The following is a 21,521-nucleotide window of genomic DNA, read 5'->3' on the forward strand; positions in this document are numbered from 1 at the left end:
TGGTGATGAACACTGGGAGGAAAATGCCAGTATTATTACTATGATATTATTAAAAGGCTGAAAAATTCTTTGGTCAGGTACAGTTAATAGGATCTCCTAAGATCTTACTGCAAAAGTGCTGCAGCTACTGGATCACTAACCTGGTTTAGGAAGATGCTGAGCTCTGAGTTGTATGTGATCAGAGCAAACTGAAGAGACACAGTGAACACAGGAGAACAAATGTGCTACCCCCTCTTTGCTAAAGAAGAAACCCTCCATCACCGTCTTGATTGTGCAATGATGGTAAAACCTCGTGTTGAATATACATTTCTGGAGAAAGATTGAATCACAGCAGCAGCAGTTTAGCAGTTTCATCTCACACCTCCCTGAAACCAACTAGCACCAGAAACACATACTGCTGCAGTGCTCAGTTGCTTCACATTATCAGACCTTTTTCCTTTTGAGCTACAAATACAGGGCTTGCTCCTTAACAGGTATAAATCATGCTCTCTGTAGATTTCAGTACATATCTAGCAGCTTGCACTTGCTCTGGATCTCACTAATCAACACCATGTACACAGGATCTCCTCAGTAGTGCAAAATGGGTAACAGTTTTAATCAATTATTTATTTCTTTTAGTGATGGTCCTTTACACTCTGTTTTACTGACACTTTCCTTCACGGCAAGCATTCACAGGTTTAGAAAACAACTTCGCTGCAATCAATTTGACTTCACATGAAAGCCATGGAGCTGCCAGAAAAGCTAACCTGCTTAAATAAACTATTACCTATAAAACATTTATTCTGTGTGCAAAACTTCAGAGGCATGCTATCGTACATTTTTGGAAGGGTTTAAAGCAGTGAAACAGCTGTAACAGTTACATTGCCCAGCTGCTGAATTATACATTGAGAAAATTGACCTAGCGCTACTTCATGTCTATCAAAGTTAGAGCCTCCCCACTCACAGGCATGGCTTGTCGGGTTTGATGGGGAGCTGGTTAAACACTATGTCAGAAGAGGTTACCTAGGGCAGTGCACAGAAGGCTGCTTGCCAGTCAGCTGGCAGCCCTGTGGTATTTATCAGATCCAGAAAAATACTGGGAAGCAGCTAATGATGTAGATTTCCAGTGAGTGAGTCACGGGTTCTGCTTTTCCATGTTAATGCTTTATAACCATGAATGAGAAACCAGCCACCCTTCCCCAGCTCTGCAAGCTCTTCACAACCTCCTGCTCCTCGGACACAAGCTACGAATCACAGACTGAACACAGTCACAGCTGAAAGCCCCCCAGGTCCAGGCCTCAGACACCACAGCAGCTCACCAGGCTGGCCAGCCCTCATTGTCACTGCTTCTATTACCTGACCCACACCATTGGCTAAATGGCTCTCATGCGATCAAGATTCATACCCCATGGAAAGCATATAGACTGCAGTCCTGCTGAAGAGTCACAGCAAAATGGAACAAGGAAAAGCACTGGATGAACGTCTCACAGAGCTGTGTGCCACTGTGGGAACAGCACTGGAACCTCTTCTGCAGAGCCTGTTCCAGGACAGGCTTAACAAAGACTAAACAGCCTTGAGCTCTGGTAAGCTACATCCAGCTGGAAAGAAGGCCCTGCAGGCCAGAGTTCAGAGAGATCTTTGGGCCCAGAATGTTCATTAGTCCTAGAGCACATTGTTATCATAGCATGGAAAACAGCCAGAAAAATGACTATGTTTTTAGGGCCTTTAACCTGCCACAGCTCTAATGAGATGTTAGAGAAATGTTATGTATAAGATAAGGCATGTATGTGGATAGTAACCAATGTGCTGCAAAAGCCCTTTGTTTGTGTGATCCTGTGTGTAGCTCAGACAGGGGCTTTCTCAATAGGCAGCAGGGAAGCACTGCCAGGCTCCCAGCGCAGAGGTTACCCTCGCTTCCAGGACACCAATTACACAATCCAGCAGTATGGCACACCATAGCCACTGTGGGGTTTTAACCATCTCTTCACCCCAAGTGCCCTGTGCTGTTGAAAATGTCTTAGATCAACACACAGTGAATTGATTCTTTTACTAGGTCAGGCTCGGTAACAGGCACTGATTTAAGCAGCTTACTGCAACAGATGCCTAAACGTTGTTCTTAAACAGCAGCTTTCAATGATCAGATGGGGAATGGTTTCTGCTCCTGGTGACACATCTCCAGACACGTAGCCAGGCTGGGTGCACAGCAGAGCAGGAAAACTGGCCTCTGCTATTTGGTAGCTTTTTCAGGGAACACCAAACGTTGTTTACTTCCCAATCTTCCTACAGAATATAAATTGTTGCTCTGGGCTATTTCAGAGAGATAATATGGGTGACTCACTTGAGTTGTATATTGACCTCCGGCACTGTGAAGATATTAATGCAGATTTCTGTACTTCTGCATATGCCTAGAGTGCACTCAAGAGACTTTCATGAGGTGTTAAACTACACATACCTGGACAAGCCCCCTGTTTTATGTTATTGGTAGTCAAAATATCCCTAATCATTGTTCATGCAATCTTCCAGGCTGCATTCTCTACATCATTTTTGTTCTTTCTTTCCCTTAGCCAGTCAAAAGCTGGAGAAAGAAAATGTTACCCTCATTACCACCATGACAATCTGGGAAGAAGCTGTCCCTTATCAATTCATGCAGGTCTGTGCAATCTCAATTCAGCATGGCAAAAATGAGTGCCTGAAATACTGAGAAATTACAATCTGGTGGATCTCTTAATACTCTTCATATGAAGACATAAAAGTTTTCCAGAAACTAAAAAACTTTGCCGCTCACCTCAAGCAAATACAAGCAAAATTACTTACAATTAAATAGCTTATAATGCATCTTAGATTTTCTTTTGGATATACTGGTCCATACTAAGCTTAGACTCTATTAATGTGTGTATCTGAGAAGGAAGGAAAGCCAAATCAGTTTGTCTCCACTGAAAACACAGAGAGGGGCATCTTTTAAGCAAACTAGCATGTTTTACTGTCATCTGGTTGGCTAGTTAGTTTTGGGGGTGTTGGGGTGTTTTGGTTTGGTTTTAAGACATAATGATACTTCAATGGCCTATCTGCAAACATATGCATTTTTTCTTTAGTAAATGCACTGAGGAAATACTGACCCTTCAAAACAACTAAGCATACTTTACAGATATGCCTTTTCACTTCCATGCCATCAGGGAGGAAAAACATTGATTCTGAGAGTGGTAGTAAAGACTAGGAATTTAATAGCATTCTAGTACACAACTTAAATGTGGGTTTGTTATTCTTCTAATCAGCGCACTACAGGAAAAAATACAGAAAATGCAACTGTGATTGCACAGATTTAAGTATTAATTACAAGAGGTGGTAAATCGTGGTAAATCACGGTCTCTCACAATTTTATATAAAATCCACTGACTTGAGTCTCCTTAGATTCTAATCAGCTTTGGCTGAGTCTCTTAATGATATTAAAATCAATCTGTTATTAAACATCATGCTTAATACAACAGTACGAGAATGCTTTGATTCATAAATATCATTATGAAAAAGTTTAGGTCTAATCACATTCCTCTTGAAGTTTGCAATATAAGTTCTGTAGACATCAAGAATAGGTGTGGGATATCCATTTTTAATTGCACCATTTACAAGTATTGACAGAAGAATACAATACAGTAGTCACAAAATTAAAGAGGCTTCTATGAAACCTACAAAGAAGAGCAGCACGGAATCAATGGAGTAAGTAAAAGCAATATTTCAAAAAATAATAAATCAGACTTGGCAGTTTTGGAAAACAGTACTGAAGAAAAGACAAACAAATCAGCACAGTTTAACAACCTAATTTCTAAGTGCACTTTATAATAACTCTCCTTACAAGCTGCTGTTTTCCCAGAAGATGATGACAAAAAGTCTCATTAGAAGATCACGGTTTTATAGTGACAGGTTTTATTGCATTGCCAGCTGTGAATCTAAAAAAAAGACATACCCCCACAAAAAAAAATCCTCCTATAAAGATTCCTAAAACCCCTGTTTTCTTTTATCATCAAAAAATAGCAACAGAGCACTTCCGTGTTTGTGAATACCCACAATTCTATTAAAAAAAAAGTTAAAGAAAAGTGATTGTTGTCTTAGCTTCAAAAATAATATAAAGAAACATTTCAGAACAAGATATCTTAGTGATCAGATATGTACAATGTGATAGATTTAAGTCCAATGCTGCAAATACATGTTCATGAATGCAGATTTAAGAACCTGTTGATCCTAAGTAAAATCAAAGATTGGCAGGATCAGGCTCTTAGCTTCATCCATTATAAGCTTTTCCACAGTATTTCCTAGGCTAAAAAGTATAGATACAGTATATACTCTGTATACTGATTTATACAAATGGTCTTTTACAGCTCTACCCCTGTTATTGCTTGGCTAAAAGTGAACATTTGGAACAAATTACATGAATCATAAAGGATAAAACTGAGATGCAGCTTCTGACGACTGAATTTCTACTTGAGCCATTTTAAATTGGGTACACTGTAGCCACTTGCGGAGCACAGATGAGCTATTGTTCATTTGTCCTGACCCCTGTAACATCCTTAGGCTGTGATGGTTGACATTGCTCTGGATAGCTTGGAGGCGAAGCTGGAGTCCGGCAGATAAATGCTGTTAAAATAATGCAAAATATTCAGTTTCTTTCCTTCACTACATGAATACAGCAGTCTGAAAGGTACTGGTTGATGGCCAGGGAAAGTTCCTCCACTGCTCCAGTGTCACATTTCATTCTTCAACATCCTGCACTGCAGCATTGCCATGAAAGGTAAATGTGCTTACAGAAACCAGACCAACTCAGAGACCAACTCCAAAGCTTTTATTCTCATCACCAAAATCCTCTTGACTGGCGAACAACACTCATCACCTTGTTCTCTCTTACAAACAGGGCCAGCTGGCACAGTTTTACCCAAGCAAGCAGGCCCAAAATATCGACCTGCTGTAGAAGCCAAATCCACTTCCTAAGTCAAGAGTCCTAATCCTGACTTGACTGGACTCTCAAGCCTAAGACAGCAAGAAAACCACAGCTCAGGGAACAATCAATCTCAATGAACAGGGAGGAAAGGCCCTGCCACAGAACCAGGGTAGGAAAAAGTGTTTCAGAAGGAAAAGCAGTACTGATCCCAGGATAAATATCTTAGCTGATGGTGTTCGTATACGCTCACATTTCAGACTTTTATCTGGATACACTGATATGGTCTGTTTTCAGAGTCTGGAAAGTCTGGATCTTATTTCCACGAATTAGAGAAACGTGTAATACTAAGAATAAAAAGATAAGGTACTAGAAACAACTTACCTTTAGATTTGACTGGATCATTGGCAGCCACATTGGTATGAGCTATAAGAAGAGAGGTACATTTTATTGTTATACAAGCGACTGTAAACATGCTGTGAGACAGAAAAACATTACTGTGAGACAGAAAAGGGTGTATCTAACACATTTAGCTGTCCAAATGGACAAAGCCTGAACCACAAACCTGGAAATGTGGTTATTTTAAAATTATATCCTCTGATGGGGCAGATAACTCTGAGGTAAAGAAGCCAGCTTCCCTTGTGCGTAGCTTGATGAATCACCAATAGTAATTACTGATATCTTGTTTAAAGCAACATTGAAGGTACAACACAAAAACTTACTACAGAAATAACTTCTTATTTTCCTTGTGAGGGTGTTTCTGTATGTGCAGGTAAAAATACTGGAATAAATACAGTGAACATTTTGCATGGTAAAGTATACATCAAGAACTGAAAAAAACCTCCAGTAGAAGCTGCTAAAAATAGAAATAGCCCAGATTTTTAAATGATAACCAGCATTTATAAGCCACTAATCACAACAGTGCTTCACTACAGGCCTGTAGGCCTGGGAGCACAGGTGAAAACTATCTAGAATGACAAGGTGAGGAGGTCTGTGAATCTGTCAACTATGACTGGATTGATATGTATTTCAGTCCTTCAGAGAACCTTTATTTCTGCGTAAGTACAAGCTCATGCCTTACAGAGAGGCATTTCTAGCAGAAGTATTCATGTTCTCCAATACTAATTTAACCACTGATGTTATTGTTCTAAAATGTTCTTCCAAATGGCATTAAAATTTGCAATTTGCCAATTACACTACCAGGAGCTGCAAGTTAAACCTAATCACTATTGACAACATTAGATAAAGTGCTATTTCCCTTGTGCAAGGAATGATAGTTACTTCAATTTCAGTGCCCTTTTGCTGGAGAAGCATATGCAGCCCTGTCAGGACTGATTACTTAGTCTACCACATGAAGAATCATATTCAAACCTCAGCATTTACAGACAGATGAATGCTAAAACAGCTGGAATGCAGCCAGATGCAGCAGATGTGCGAGTTCTTGTACATCCTTCCATAAGCTCTCACACCAAGTGCTTAATAAGACCAGTGACCGCAAGTTCTCATGCTCTTTTTGGAGGAGGGAACAGGTAAGCATATTGAGAAGCCATGTTCCAAGCCCCACTGTTACCAACAAAATGTCACTGAAAATTTCATCCATCAGTAATGAAGTTCCTTTGGAGCTAGGCAGTGATGACAGGACTGGCGTCAGAAGTATGTTAAGCAAGGAAGGAAGCTAGGCAGAAAATTCAGAGTACCTCTCTGCAACTGAATCAACTCAGTAGACATCTTTTACAGTCAGCTGAGAAAATTAAGCACTTCTCACAGCCAGTTCATCTCGCCCCATAGCAGGTATCTAAAATAGATCAAGATGAATCACGTCCAAAAACACCTGTTTCTTTCCACTGACTATAAAGGGCACTCATGGAAACTAGGTCATATTGATATTTATGTTGTAGAGGTCTAAGGTTAGATACAGAGCATTGTCCTCCAGCACCACTTCTGTCTTCCAGGGTGTGGACACATTTAGGGAAATGAAACCTGCTGCAGGAACAAGCAAGCAAACCCTCCACTCTGACATCTGCCAGTTAGATAAATGAGACAAGAAATTTTTATTGAAGCATTTGAGTTTTATTGCCTAACCTCCAGACAGTCTTTTCTTCACAAAGTAAGAATACATACAGCTAGTTGGAAAAAAAACAGCTGGAAGAACAGAACGCCATCACACACTGTTGATAGTTTATATTTTCAACAGAATTATGTTGATTCCAGTGCAAGTTCTGATGGAAATCAGGTGGAGAACAGGTTGAGCACTGTGCTCTTCTGGCTTCCCAACTCTGCTGCCTGCCCAATTCCCTAGAGATCTACCCAGCAGCTGCTGGATCTGCCTAACCCCTTGGCTCTCTGGAAAAAACACTGTGGTTGCTGAGCTGCTCCGTTCTCTGTTCTAGGCTTCCAAATTCCTCAGACATACATCTGATGGTCAGATGGAGAGCTGGAATCAGCAAGGAGCTGGTCTCCATTATCAGTGGCTGTCCTGGGATGGCTAGTTTCCCAGTTCCTTCGATACAGAAAAGCCCAAGGAAAGCTGAACACTTTCATTTCAGCCCTCTTAAAGCAGAATGCTTTTCCTCAAAGGAAAATATAATGAATCAAATATATATGTGGGTTTGTGTGCGTCTGTGAATGTATATACATGTTACTCCAAATTAGAAAAAAATAAATACATAACAGTTGAAATAAACTTTGTTTTCATCACCAAACTGGTAAAGATAATATAACGTAAGATACAAAAAATATCCTCTGAGAAAACAGACTATAGGAAGCAATCAAGACATGTTTCAATGCTATCAACATGAGTTTAATATAATAGCAAAGCCAAACACAGTAACAGGAGGAGGAAAACTCACAGCACTAACACAAGGAGGAGATGAAGGAGTATTTAGGCATAAAGAAAGCTCTTCTTTCAGTGAAGGACAGTTGAATTGTTTACATCTCTTTCTCTTTTGTTTTAGGATCTGTTTTCCCCTCAGTTGTCGTACAGAAAATGGCCACCTAAGATAGCTATCCCATAATCCACTTAGCTACATGTCACATGCAGCACCTTCACATTGTGGTATATTAAAAATATGTGTGTCCTCAGCCATACTATTTCATCAACAAAAGAAGTTTTTGCAACACCTGATTCCTTAGGTGGAATAAAAGGCACTACATTAAGTACAATTCTATAAATGTCAAATGATCAGGCTTTATAAGGCTACTGTGCTCAGTTCCAAGAGGAAGTCATTGGGAATTAATAATTTTGCCAAATTAATTTCTGATAAGAGTATTGAGAATGTTCTGCTAAAAAAAAAGCTCTCTCACTACACTGTCAATGAAAACTAAACCTTGTTTGAAAGGCTTATATCTAAAATAAAATTTAGAAAAAAAAGTTAATGCACAAGATAAAATTGTTTCATTATCAAGGGCAGGCCAACAAAGGTCTAGAACAGAACAAGCTACCCCAAAAACTGTCCAGTCAACTAAATATTCAAAGAATTGTCTTCCTTGCAGACTTCCAAAACAGGAGGAAGAAAGTCCAGATCATCTTCACAGCTACTGAAGAAGAGAGTCTCTCAAAATTGATCTTTTTTGAATCACAGAAATGCTACCCACTTCCTGGTTCCTTCTGCCTCTTTGAGGGACTTTATACATACAGTAAGTCTTTCCCAAAACCAAGACACTTTTCAGCTCTACAATAAATATTCTTACAATTAGTTTTGAAAAAAAAAAATCATAACCTGGGACTAGAAATCCTATAATGCCATCAATGCTATCATGTATGCATATTGTTCTTGCAGGATTTCACATTAAGGCTAAATAGAGGAGATTTTGCTACTCTTCCATGTCCCATCCACTGCACATGAAAGAAAGCTCAACACCTTAACTTTGAATTTCACAGGTTAATGAGCTTGATTTTGTACTATGTTCTTTGATTTAGCATATTATTGATATATAGTAACAAATGTAACTCCCTGAAAGTATTCATTTGAATCATGACAGGAATCTGGCACTAAAGGCCTCTCTTTTCACAGCTTTAAAAACATTCTCTATCCTTGTCAAATTCTGGGCATTCTGGACTGGCTGAAAGAGAAGCCCTGTCTTCCAGGGACGGGCATGATCACTTTAACATCCCTTAGTACCCAAGCTTCTGTAGTGAATCAAGTCATTACTGACTCTAAATCTGTATTTTCACAATGAGCATGAATACTTTCACGCTAGTTGACGCCAAGACCTTCAGTTTTAGCTACTTTATTTTCAATTCCTGCTTGACCATAAAAGACTGTAGTAAAAGGACTCAGAATTTTCCTTCATACCAGCAGCAGAAATAAAACCCAACATATTTCTGTTAGATTCACAGTGTGTTTAACTGCCTGATTTGTTCATATTTTATGTGAAAACTCCCTTCAGAATAATGCAGTGGGAAAACATGTAAAAAAGTCAATGACTGGTCTTTTCACTAGAGAGTTTATTTTTTGTATGCTCTACCAGGTTTTATTTCTGCAACAGCAATCGACCTCAACTTCCTCCACTTAATTTTTTTTCTTTTGAGTGGGAGGGGAAGCAGAGGACAATATGCCTGGAAATCATGACAGACAGGCAACATCATTAACTAAATACTCATGGTGTGGTATGCCTACCTTTACAAAGATAGTAGAGTTGCATTCCTGTAAAGCCTCCATTAAACTGATCACATGCAGGCACACCATTTCCACCATCTGGGAGGGGAAAGGGAAAAATCAAGCATAAAACCAAATTAGTGTCCAGCATAATAGTGTTGCAAGCTAAGCCAACAGTGTCTAAAAAGAATCTCCCTGTATTTGCTTAGCACTTATACTGAATCACTAGATGTGCATTTCTTAGCCACTGGCATATAAAGTTAAATATTACATGAGTACACAAGGGACATTTTTCTTTACTTATTTTCTCCTTGATGCAGCACCTATCTGTTAAATATTCCAAAGTGCTTGAGGTATTTCAATTCAGATCACACATCAAAACAAGTTGCCTTCAGCTTTGTTTTTTTCAGACATCATAAATCCTTTGACGTGCCTTTCTGTGTAGTTCTCATCAATCAGTGTGTAAGAAACAGATATTTTTATTTGCTGAATCTTTGAAAATTAACATATCCACAAAACCCATCTTTTTCCCCCATCAAAAGACAATTTATTGTTCTGAACTGGCAGCAAATCCATAATTCTTCCATTTTGTACCATGAATTATGACAGATGCAAATATTAGTTATTTGGTAGTAGACAGATTTTGTTTTATATTGTGTTAATTCATAGGTGCAATGAATACTTAGACGGCAGTGATATTTACAGCGTCTGTCTGAACTATGTGTAAATTCCCCTTGATAATAATAAACTTGGCTTTTATGTAGTGCATTTCATCTTCAAAGTGCTTTACAAACATGAGCTAATTAACCTTACAATGCCCATGTGAGACAGGCAAGTATTATTATCTACATTACACAGAGCAATAGCTGTGGCAGAGAGTTTAATAACTTGCACTAAGGCCACATCATGAGATACTTTCAGAAAAAAAGAACTGGAACTTGGGACTTCCAGGTCATATTCTTGTCCTAAGGCTTGACAAGAAGCCTTTGTGTCTGACTAAACTACTGCCTAGTTAGAAACGTTATGTACATTTCCTTTTCATTCAAATGGTGCTTCCATGAACTACTGTTCATAAGAGTGGTTTGTCAATCACAGAGACATCCCTAGATATTAGAGGCTAAAATACTATTTAATTACAACTTGGGGAGTCCCTGTCTGATAAGGACAAGACGTAAGGAAACAGTAACAGGTTAAATGACTTCCAAATGCAGCATGCAATTACAGTTCAAAGGGTCCCTACCTGGCTGGGGTGAAAGATGTTTCATGTGGGGAAAGGGGAATTACAGAAAAAAAAAATCCATGTAGGTAGAAAGTCTCCATTTGAAAGAGTAAAACAAAGAATGAAAATCCCAAACCTTAAGAGCACTCAGAGGATTGGGCCATATATAAAGAATCTTTCTCCCTCAAACTAGTATCAGGTTCTCCAGAGTCAGAGCTACTATCTACCATCTCAGTTAAAGTTAAAAAGTTTTGACAAGTCATGACAGAAGTGCCATGGCTTTCTGGGAGTTGGGAATCACAATATGTCTTGCCTATCAGAAACAAGCTCTCAACTTGGGAATCATTTGTCAATGGGAAGCAAAGGTAGCACCTATGAGAAGGGTGCTGGAACTCCTCTGGGTTCTTATGTTATTATGCTGCTCCAACAATAGTGAGTAGTTGAGATATAAGCATTTGTTTATTTCCAGAAAATGGTCTGGACAATTTCTGAACAAACACTTCCTTTTCAAACCTTACCTCCAGAAATACCTCCTTCAAGTCGTTCATTACCCAAAAATCTTTCCAGAGATATTTATATAGACTATTTTTCATGAGTAACCAAGGGGTTATGAATAGTCAAGTGTCAGCATTTGCATATTTTTTCACCATTACATAGTTAAAAAAATATTTAGATAGATATTTACAGAATTATCCTAAAACAGTTGCTCCTGTTAGGCAGAGTCAGATGAAAGAATAGGACCACTGTGACGGGTAGGAAGATATATAAAATGAGACCTTACGCAGGGAGCCTTTAGTACAACAAGCGGTGATCCTAGCTTTTGATTCTGTTTCAGACACATTCTGGCTAGATCCTGTTTCAGACCCATGGCAAGGTTAACCACTATTAATTAGCTTTCCTTGTAATTTCTCAAAAGTATTGAAGTTACTTTATGATGTTATTCATAGTCTGATGTATTCCACTGAAACACTGCCAAGCCCTCTGAGTTTAATCTGTACTAAATCTGTACACAGCACCTAACTCACCACTTTGTTATGTGCCATTAGCTGTAGGATGCTAGGTGTCACTCGGCTCCAGAACTCCAGGGCTGTAAGGATTGCTGTAAAGCTAAATTCGTTCTGATTCTGGACTGTTGGAGCTACCGCTGTTTGTTCACAATACACTGTCCAGAGCTGAGCAAATATAAATGCATGGAAGAGGGAACACATGTGCAGAACAGATGTCTGTAGAAATAGAAAATAGAGGAAAATGTTTATTTAAATAAGTGTATTGCAATACAGTGCACAGGCTTCCATCAAAGCACTGTGCAGTCTTGCCTGTCACTTTCCCACATATTTCCTTCTCGTTAGGAACGGGTAAGTCAAGTGCACTTGATAGTATCTTCCCTATGTTTAAAACCTCTTTTTATGTTTCCAGATTAAAAAATGCATTTGTAAACACACATCCCCGGTAATCTTAGTGTATGGCATTAAAGGGGAGCTGCTTTAAAGGGAAGGTTAGTTTTGCAAAACAGCTAATCAAGACTAGTTCCGAGACTTTATTGATGAAAAACTCCACCACAGCCTGTGGAAAGCCTGGAGGCTCTAGCACATAAGACTCCATGTCAAAACTGTTGCTGGGGTAAGTCATTCAGATCACCTGAAAGAAATGACATTATACACAAAACATCATCTTACATATCTTCTGTTAATCTGTCACCCATTTCTACCTTGCTGGGACAGAACTCTTCACAGTCAAGGGAAGTAAGTTTTGAAAAGCTAACAGAGAATTCATTTTGTGTACTCAAGCATGGCTCTTTGCTAACAAGTGTTATATATAACAGTGTCTGAGCTTCCAGGAGTGCTGGATGTTAACTAATTCATTACAAGAAAGATGTTCCTGGTCCAAGATGTTTTCTCAGTTTACAAATGCAACAGTGATTTATGCTCTGTGGCAGTATGACAGCACCAAACATTGCAAGGGTTGCTTGGTAACTGGGAAGGGGCATTTGAAAGAAGGCCAAATAAATGAATGGGAAGCACCACTGTCTTGGCTGGGTGGGGGGAAAGAAAGGGGGATTTTATGTAGATGATAAATGAGTGATCATTCTGCTTCTGTTGCTAATAAAAACCTGGTTATTGTCAAAGAGTGCTGCTGTATCTGTGTTAAACTACTGTCACAGATGGCTTATGATGTGCAGTAACTCTTGAACCATCACTGCTTGTAATTAACTTTTGATTATAACATTATTTATAGGTTATCCAATTCTACTATACAACTAGAATAAATAATATTCTGAGACATCTGACCCAGAGATGTCCATTGCTAAATCTTCAATTTGGAATTCAGTTTTTTCTTCCTTATTCCTGAGATATTTTGAAATTGTTGAATCTCAAACTTAATTGTAGTTAGTTTTATCACCAGTTTTCTATGCACGAAGCGGCAGCTATGCAAGAAAAAACAGATTTCCTAAATCCTAGGTTTCAATGATGTTTTACCCCTTCTCTTTTCCTTACAAAGACATAAATGTTTGCAATAATAAGGCCAATATATAACACATCTCCGCTTAAAACACAGAATCCCTTACCTTTGATTGCTCTGGAAACCCAATCAGAATGACAATAAGGTGGTCAGCAATTTGTGAACCCGCATCCAGTGGAATAGGCATGCAAGATGATGGAGAATTTGGACAGACAACATTGTGTGTCAGAGACCCCAGAAGTAACCAGGACAGCAAACGAATGTGTGATACACATTCTATGAACTCTTTGGGCCTGTCAAGAAAGAGCGGATTTTACAACGATGCTAAGGTTTTTGGTTTTCCGCAAAATATGGAGAATCCTTGTGCACTCCAGGCAGTCTCAGTGTGCTAGAGGCACAGATCATTGGTACAGCTTGTGGGGAGACTAGAACCACATAGAACTTAAGGCACTTGACATACCACTAGCAAGTCCAACAGAACATATTTGGAGGGTCTAAAACACAGTCTCTATGCAAGCCTAAAACATTCAGATTCAGTGGTTCACTACAAAGTGATTTTTAAGACAAAAATCATCAGATGGGAAGTTTTTTGAAGTGGAGTGCTCCTCTCTGCTTCCCTGGACAGCACATGGCTGACAGCACAAGGGCAGGGAATTCATTCCACAGGAAGCTCCAAGGCAGGCACCATACCATACCTTACTTCCACAGTGTTCCACTTATTCATCAGTAGAGTTAATTTCTCTTTTTCTTAACCTCTCCTTGGAGATTCAGACTGCATGTTTTTTGAGGGCAGGGACTACGTTCTTTTGTGACACTTACATATTCATCCACTATCTAGTAAAATCTCAAATTGTAAAGCAATGCAGTTATATAATCTAAAAAGGAGTAACATTTCTCTGGTGTCATCTTGACTGTCCCCTTGCTACTACCAAGTTCAGATTACACACTTCTGAATTCACAAGCACAGGAAAAAAAAAAGGGTTTCAGTCAATAAATCATTATTTCCTAGGCAACTCTCACTACTGTTTTTAATTCTGAATTTGATGTCATTGTCAAGGACTCATAGAAGCAGAGGCATTAAATTAATTTATTTTTTTTAATAGACTGACACGATGCTTTTCCTCAAGTACCTGTAGGGTCTTAAAGGAATTCACTACCTTCAACTCAGAACACGTAGTCATTTTTTTTTACACATAAGAAACTAAAGCACAAGGAGGTAACAACTCCGTATTTCCAAAGCCAGGTATGCTCTACATGAAAGTACGCAGATGTATTTTGGACTTGATAATCTTAAAAGTCTTCTCCAACCTAGTTGATTCTATGTATCTACAGGACTGAAGCCTAAGCAACTTAGTCCCCAGAATCCTGGTCTGGGCAGGTAGTCTAGGACAAAACCTGAACAAGAATACAGGCTTGTTGAAACACAGTCCAATGATGTACACTCAAAACATCTAACTTGTTGTCATTGCAAGACAAGGAAAAGTATCTCCCCTTTTTTTGAAGATAAAACTGCATATTGGGGCTTCTCATAGTGAAAAGGGACAAAAAAAAAAAACTTGTCTTGAAGAACTGGATTTCTCTCATCTAACTTCAACCAGATGAAGTTAGTAATTTTACCATCATATCAATAGGCTGACACAGTTCTCGCTCATCTGTACTCCATAATTTCAAAGGACTTTTCCCATTGTATTCTTGATAATTCCCAACATATTTTCTATAATTCTAGGACTGATCTAGCACCTGTGTGCTTTTCACTGTCTTCACCTAGATTGAGAATCATGTTAATTTCCAGGGTAACTTCAGTCAAGAAAGTGAAGTTATCGTCACAGTCCCTTTAGCATGTTCTTTAAGTAGTGCATTGATGGATCAAGAAGCTGCTGAACAGCTGTTACAACATTCCACAGCCACCATTCCCTACTGCATGACTTATCTATGGAATCTGACAATAAATGCAGAATTTTGTGAAGTTTTCTAACTAATTTAGTATTCCTTTTTTGTGGAAAAACCATTCTCACCCTTGTTGCATTGCAGAAGGAGGATGGTAAAGCCAAGGCAAATATCGGATCACAGCTTTGTTGTCTCTGTGGTTTCCCCGGGTGATTTCCATAGCAGCAATCTGAGCTAAACCAACTTTCAGATGTCCACCAAATGTGTCTTCATGCAGTGGCTGTGAACAAGTCTTCATGTGGCTCTGCAAAACAAAGATCTGATTTGCTACCCAAAAAGAGCATTTTACTTGAACTAAGTTCTTTGAAGTAACAAGGTGTTCTATTCCATTTCCCTTTTATTACTTTCTCAGGGTCTCTGAGTCTACAAAATTACAGAATAAAGCTCAGAAATATTTTTTTTTTAAATTCCCCAGTCCCTACATAGTGGCAGCAGCTTTATGATGCAAATCTTTCCACAGAGGGACACATTTTCAAGAGCCCACACAAAATACGAATTGTGCAAAGTGTATAGGCATCTTCCGCATCAGCAAACTCAACAGCTGACAAATGTAAACTAAAGGTTTTATATCCAGGCAGCTTAAGTGAACATAAAAGAATCTAACCATTTAACTAGATAGCATCTGGGCAGGAAATGCCTTCCCTGTGCAATATTCCATTTACATGTACAGAAATTAGAAAATTCACCAGCAGTATGACTTTGTTGCATTATTCAGCTACAAATGCCTTTAAGCCCTGGAAATGAAAAGGCCAAACCTTTTACCAAGAAACACACAGATATTTATGCCTGGAAAGATACTTTATTTTCCTGCTTTGTCAGTTCTAATTAATGTGTCATTGGTGCTTCTTGTGATACTTATATATTTCTCATTAAGCTAATTTTACATTACTTTCTTTTACTAGATTAACAGAACACATGCTGAGTGTATTTGCTTGGTTAAAGGAGAGCCATATGGTTTGCACAAGAAAATCCAGGTCATCAGCTATTAAATTACAACAACAGGATAAAAACCGGTGGACCAATAATATCTTATACTTGGTAAGTATCTGACCCCAGAAACTTAAACTCTGAAAAAACACCTACTTGAAGTTTCTTTAAGAGAAAAGGTTATGTACCAGCATGAATATCTAATGACTTTGTCATAGAGCCAGGTAAAAAGGATAGACAGGTATGTAGGCAGATACATTATACATCTTCCAAAATGGGAGAATTTTCTAAGTAGAGCCTTGCTGAGCTTTACCAATTAAAATGCTATCCCAACGGGAAAAGAAATAATAAACTGAAAAAGAAACAATAAACTGGAATGTGATTATCTTGCAAATTAACATTTATACCTTCTTTATAATGCAGTTGCTAATACGCAAGGCTGAAAATACTTAACCTCTTTCAAAGAAGCTATTTTCAGACATGAAAATAAGATTGGAAATGAATAAACAACTTTAACTATTTCTGTTCACTGAATTTCTACAGAGAAGGCATTTCAAAATTTGAAAACCAAAATTAAACTTTCACTGTTGGGATTGTTATTGGTCATATAAATCATACAGTATTCTTTGTGTTGGTTTAGTAGGCCAGATGCTGTTGATAATACATACTTGTAATAAGAAACTGTACAACTGGATAATCTTAAAACTCACTTCCTAGGACACCTCTGTTAAAAAAACCCATGCAACATGAGTAAATATATTAAATGAACTTAAAGGATTGGAATTCAGGTGTTGCAAATTTGTTTAAAGTTCTGACTATCTGTAAAGTGAGAAACACAAACATTTTAAACTATGTTGGAACCACAGAGTAAGTTTATCTGGTCTGATTAAACAAGAACTGCCTTTTCATTTTCCCAAGGCAGGCAAAGCTTATGCTTTACAATGCATAAAATTAGGGTTATATTTGACTCTCTTATTGCATTAATCTTACATGCTCTCAGATTCCTCAGTATTACATGGCTAAATCAAAACAACATAACATTTTAAACCACGTGGTTCTGACTTAATTTTAAATGCCCAGACTACACATTTGGGAAGCTTCTTGTCTAACTTCAAACATAAAACAGAAGAACTGGATAAAGTTTTAGTTCATGTCCCACCTCTATCTGTATATAAAAATTTAAAAAAATAGTCCTACTGAGCATAACAAATTATCACCTTATCAGACTTGAGCATTTTAAGAGCATTTCTAAAGATCTGACTACACTTCAAGGGAGAAGAGGCAGAATAAAAAAATGGAAATGGCAGAGAACTCTATATAGAAGCATTTTGCAAAGACCAGCATATACCTGCAAGTATTTATCAATAAATTTTCCCCATTCCTGGTTTCAGGTAAGTTCATGTTTTATTGTGGAACTGGCAAACCAGATGTATCTCCCTCATTTATGTTTCATTTGCCTACCTGTTCCAAAAGCAGTTCTGAACTGTAAGAGAAATGGGTGAATAACTTTAAAGGATAGAGTGGGAAGGCAATCCAATTCAGCTGAAAATGATTAATTAAGTTTGTGCTTTGAAGTCAATTTCTACTCTGGTACAACAAGCTGCTTCCCTTATTAAAGTATTTTTTTTAAACTCATTGGGATTCAAGGCATATGGCCAACAGGGAAAGAACCTAACAGAAGGTATATTTTGTCCAGTAAAACAAGGTTACAGTGAGTTTCAAAAGACATGAGTTTCAGTTTAGTTGAGATTCTTCTTCCTTTGTGGTATTATTAACTTGCAACAAGGTGTCCCCTCCTGGGGATGAGGTAGGGTGGAGGGTACAGAGGAACAGTGCACAAGAGAGTGTGTGAGAAAATAGTAGGGTAAAAGTTCTCCTTTCATTGCTTCGTAAGTGAACTCCAGTACCTAAATCCATTACACATTATCTTTTTTTCTGTCTTGATTGCCACAGAATGCTTGCATGTACTCCAGTGCATTTCCAGTAACTTTCAGCAGAGGATTGGTGCAGTAGTAGAGAAGCCCTTTCAAGGAAATACTGTACTGACTTATCATGAAAACAGACCAGTACCACCCTTTATTAGCAGATGCACTCTGTTCCAGAAGTACAACGGCTCTTGATGTTAGAAACAAACACAAGACCTTATTCAAAGACCTTCCCTAGAAGCTCACATGCATCAAAGCCCAGGCATGTAAGCAATGTCAATGTGATTCACACTAGTCAGAATAGGACAGCTGTTTTTCTGTATCCAGCAACTGAGCTTTTGATCACATAAAAGCAGCTTAGCAGCTACGTGACTATACCCAGTGACAAAATGACCTCTTTCAGTTGACAAACTTCCCCTTGAATCATCGAGTTGCTGGTTCACAAGGACTAAAACTCTACTGCTAGACTGCAGGATTGCCTGCATCTTTGACAGCAGAGACTCTCCTCTGTAACAGTCCCTCTGCTGCACTCCCACACCATTCTACCTGTCTTGACAGCTCTGCAGAAGAGGCATCAAGAGCAGTCACACCAGTTCCTCCGTTTTATGTGCTGAAGGAAATTCACCCTTGTGCAGGGTACCAGTATCTAGCTAAAAAGACTATGCTCTAACTTTGCCTGATATTGAGAAGTGACAGATGGTTCCACTATAAGACAGGTGTCTTCCCTCTACAAAAACAAGGATTTTAACCAAAGTTTCACCTCCAGCTCACTGCTCACTTAGTATTCAGCTTCAGATGGTACAACAGAACTATCTCATGGGTTGGTGTCATGCTAAATTGAATAAATATTGCCTCTCCACAGCATTATGACTATTACTGTCATATTAGCCGAAATACTACATTCTTCATTTAAGCTATTAACAGTAGATGCTATTTTGCTAGCAACTGAAACAGCAACACTTCTATTATTTCCTATTATACAACAGCAATGTCACTTAGCCTAGTTCTTTTCTGAAACACATTAAAGAATTTCCATTTTGTAGGAAATTTAATAGATACAGACTTCCACTGTGAAACAGAAATTCCAGGTTTTGACCAGCTATGAATGTTTTCATGAAATTCATTCCTAAATAAATTATTTTATGTTGACAGAAGTTATTGTCCTATATTTCCTCTTACAATTTGGCATTGAACTAATGTACAGAAACCAAAAACCAGTTTGGACCACAGAGGTAAGAACTACTCAGTTTCCCCAGCCTGGACAGACTATAACCTGACAATGAAAACAACAGTGTCCATAAGAAAAAGGGCACCATACCCACCAGCCTTTTTTTTTATGTCAATTACTGTATTTTGATAATCTCTGAATTTTCAATTAACTGAAGTATCTGTTTGTGTATATAAGAGGCACACAATTCCCCCAGAGGAGTCTAATTAGTTGTACAGGCAAAGGGGTTTATGTTTCCATGGGTTATATTCAACACAGCTACTTCTTACAGCGATTTCAGGATGACATTAGCATACCCTTAACATTTCAGAAAAACCAAGCACGCATTTTTACTGTATGTTCACGACGTTTGGATCAGCCTGCATTTCAACACTGCATAAGGTACTTTTTACTGATCCCCCAGAAGTATCTAATCTGTAACAATACTAACTTTTTTTTGAAAGAAAAAAAAAAAAACCTGTCAGTCATTCTCAAAGACTTCCTACATTTCTCCCAGGCAGATTCATGTCAGAAAGCATATTTTTTATGAAAAGCACATATACTTTAGATTAATGTATGCACAGAACCAACCTTTAATTTGGTTAAGGTATGCATATCTGCAATGAAATCCAGCACTTCCCCAATATACTGCCTCATGCATTCCATTGCTGCTGTTCCGCACTAGAACATAAAAGAAATAAGTTTAAGTAGCAGGTTTTGAATATGTTCATGTCTTTATCTCAATTTTTTGTTCATCAGAACACAATTTGTATGTATCAAGTTCTTTATTTCACTTTTACTTAGATTACTTCAGCTGGGAATAGGTATTCTTTGATGTTTTCCTTCTCGCTGTAATATGCCCTTCTTATCTGATGATAACATAAAAAGAGCCCAGTCACTGTAGCTTCTTCATGCATCATAAAATATTCTGTGACAGCAAAATAAGATTGACTGATGAAACTCTCACCAGTTGACAAGTCATTCCAGAAAACAAAATTCAGTCATAGGCATAGATGCCCTTATGTTCACATTAATTATGATGTAAAAAGAGATTAAATGACTGGCTTCATGCATGTTATGTGTAAAGCATCAATTAAATAAACATCAATGAAATTCAAGTGTTACCTTTTTTTTTCTGGGATATTTCTGAAGCAAAAGTGTTCAAAATACAGCATTCTAAAAGCATTTAAGCTAGTTACAATTTTCAAAATGGAAAACAAGGACTATAAGGGATAAATTGATTGCTTCATGAACTGCTCCAGTTTGATCAGAAAGGTGTAAGCATTGAGAACCAACCTGTGCCAGGGCAAGAACAACCTCAATAGGGAAACAAAAAGAAATCTGGTACTTCCTGTATTCCCACAGTACTAGTTTTCATAATCCTTTACCTAGTGAGAAATGCAAATCTGGCCTTCAGCTAGTACGGTGTGCAAAGCACTCAACAGAACAAAGCTGTCAGATTAAATGAAGGCTTCAAACAGACAAGAGAACCCTGGAGAGAAGCTTTCAGAAGGTGATATGACTGACCCACTAGGTATCATATAAACTTCTGTTGATGTATTAATAATCTGAAGATAATGCTAGCTAAATTCAAGGAGAACTATAAATGCCTCATTCTGAGGGGCCAAGTAAAAGCAATGCTTAATTTCTGAGGCTAAATGATAGAATCATCTAATTAGGTATCTTTCTGAAGTCACCAAAAGCTACTGCACCTAAAGTCACAGGTTCAGGGCAAAATACAGCAGTAAAGTTTACAGGGAAAAACTACTCTTCTTTGACCTCTATTTAATTACCTGCACTTTGACCCGATTACCCTATCTGACTATACAAAAGAACCAGATTTAGTTTTGATCACAAAATTATTAAGCCATAATTGAGCTTTAGTGGCTGAAATTTGAGAAACTGCTAGCATTCTATTTTTAAGCAACTGACCTGGGCACTTCTCATTATGTATGTTAATATCAATCTACATAGTGCTGAACTATGCCACCTCCTGGCTTTTCAAATGCTATGCCTGTCAGTTCCCTTGACAAAATAACAAACAGTAAAAGAAGGTCATTGACAGCATATGCTCCATCCACTTTATGTGGGCTAAGGGACCTAAAATACTGAATAACAATTATAAAAGATACTATACTCAAACCTCTGAAAATAATGCTCAGTTGCAAAAGAATTTTCACCAACCAAGATTTCCCTCCATCTACTCTGTTTCACTCAAGCAGCAGGCAGCCTGGTTCTCTTTTTCTTCTAAAATGATCACTTTCCTAACGTATCTTCTAACACCAAGGTTAGCCCATCTACTTAAAGCAAGTGTAAATCAAAATATTCTCTCAGG

At 38.1% G+C, this 21,521-nt stretch overlaps 1 protein-coding gene across 1 annotated transcript in view; it reads right to left on the reverse strand.

Annotated features, from left to right (window-relative positions):
• Positions 1–3,232: 3,232 nt before the first annotated feature.
• Positions 3,233–21,521, reverse strand: part of UNC79 (unc-79 homolog, NALCN channel complex subunit) — a 111,886-nt gene continuing 93,597 nt past the window's right edge. The window contains exons 45-51 of the mRNA XM_031049359.2: positions 19,778–19,867; positions 15,196–15,371; positions 13,287–13,473; positions 11,746–11,943; positions 9,523–9,600; positions 5,288–5,329; positions 3,233–4,605 (exon numbers count right to left, since the gene is read on the reverse strand). Of these exons, the coding sequence (XP_030905219.1) occupies positions 4,405–4,605; positions 5,288–5,329; positions 9,523–9,600; positions 11,746–11,943; positions 13,287–13,473; positions 15,196–15,371; positions 19,778–19,867 (972 nt within the window). The 3' untranslated portion in view covers positions 3,233–4,404. The remainder of the gene's footprint in view (positions 4,606–5,287; positions 5,330–9,522; positions 9,601–11,745; positions 11,944–13,286; positions 13,474–15,195; positions 15,372–19,777; positions 19,868–21,521) is intronic.

The sequence above is a fragment of the Melopsittacus undulatus genome, chromosome 4, assembly GCF_012275295.1.
Source record: "Melopsittacus undulatus isolate bMelUnd1 chromosome 4, bMelUnd1.mat.Z, whole genome shotgun sequence".
NCBI classification, from domain to species: Eukaryota; Metazoa; Chordata; class Aves; order Psittaciformes; family Psittaculidae; genus Melopsittacus; species Melopsittacus undulatus.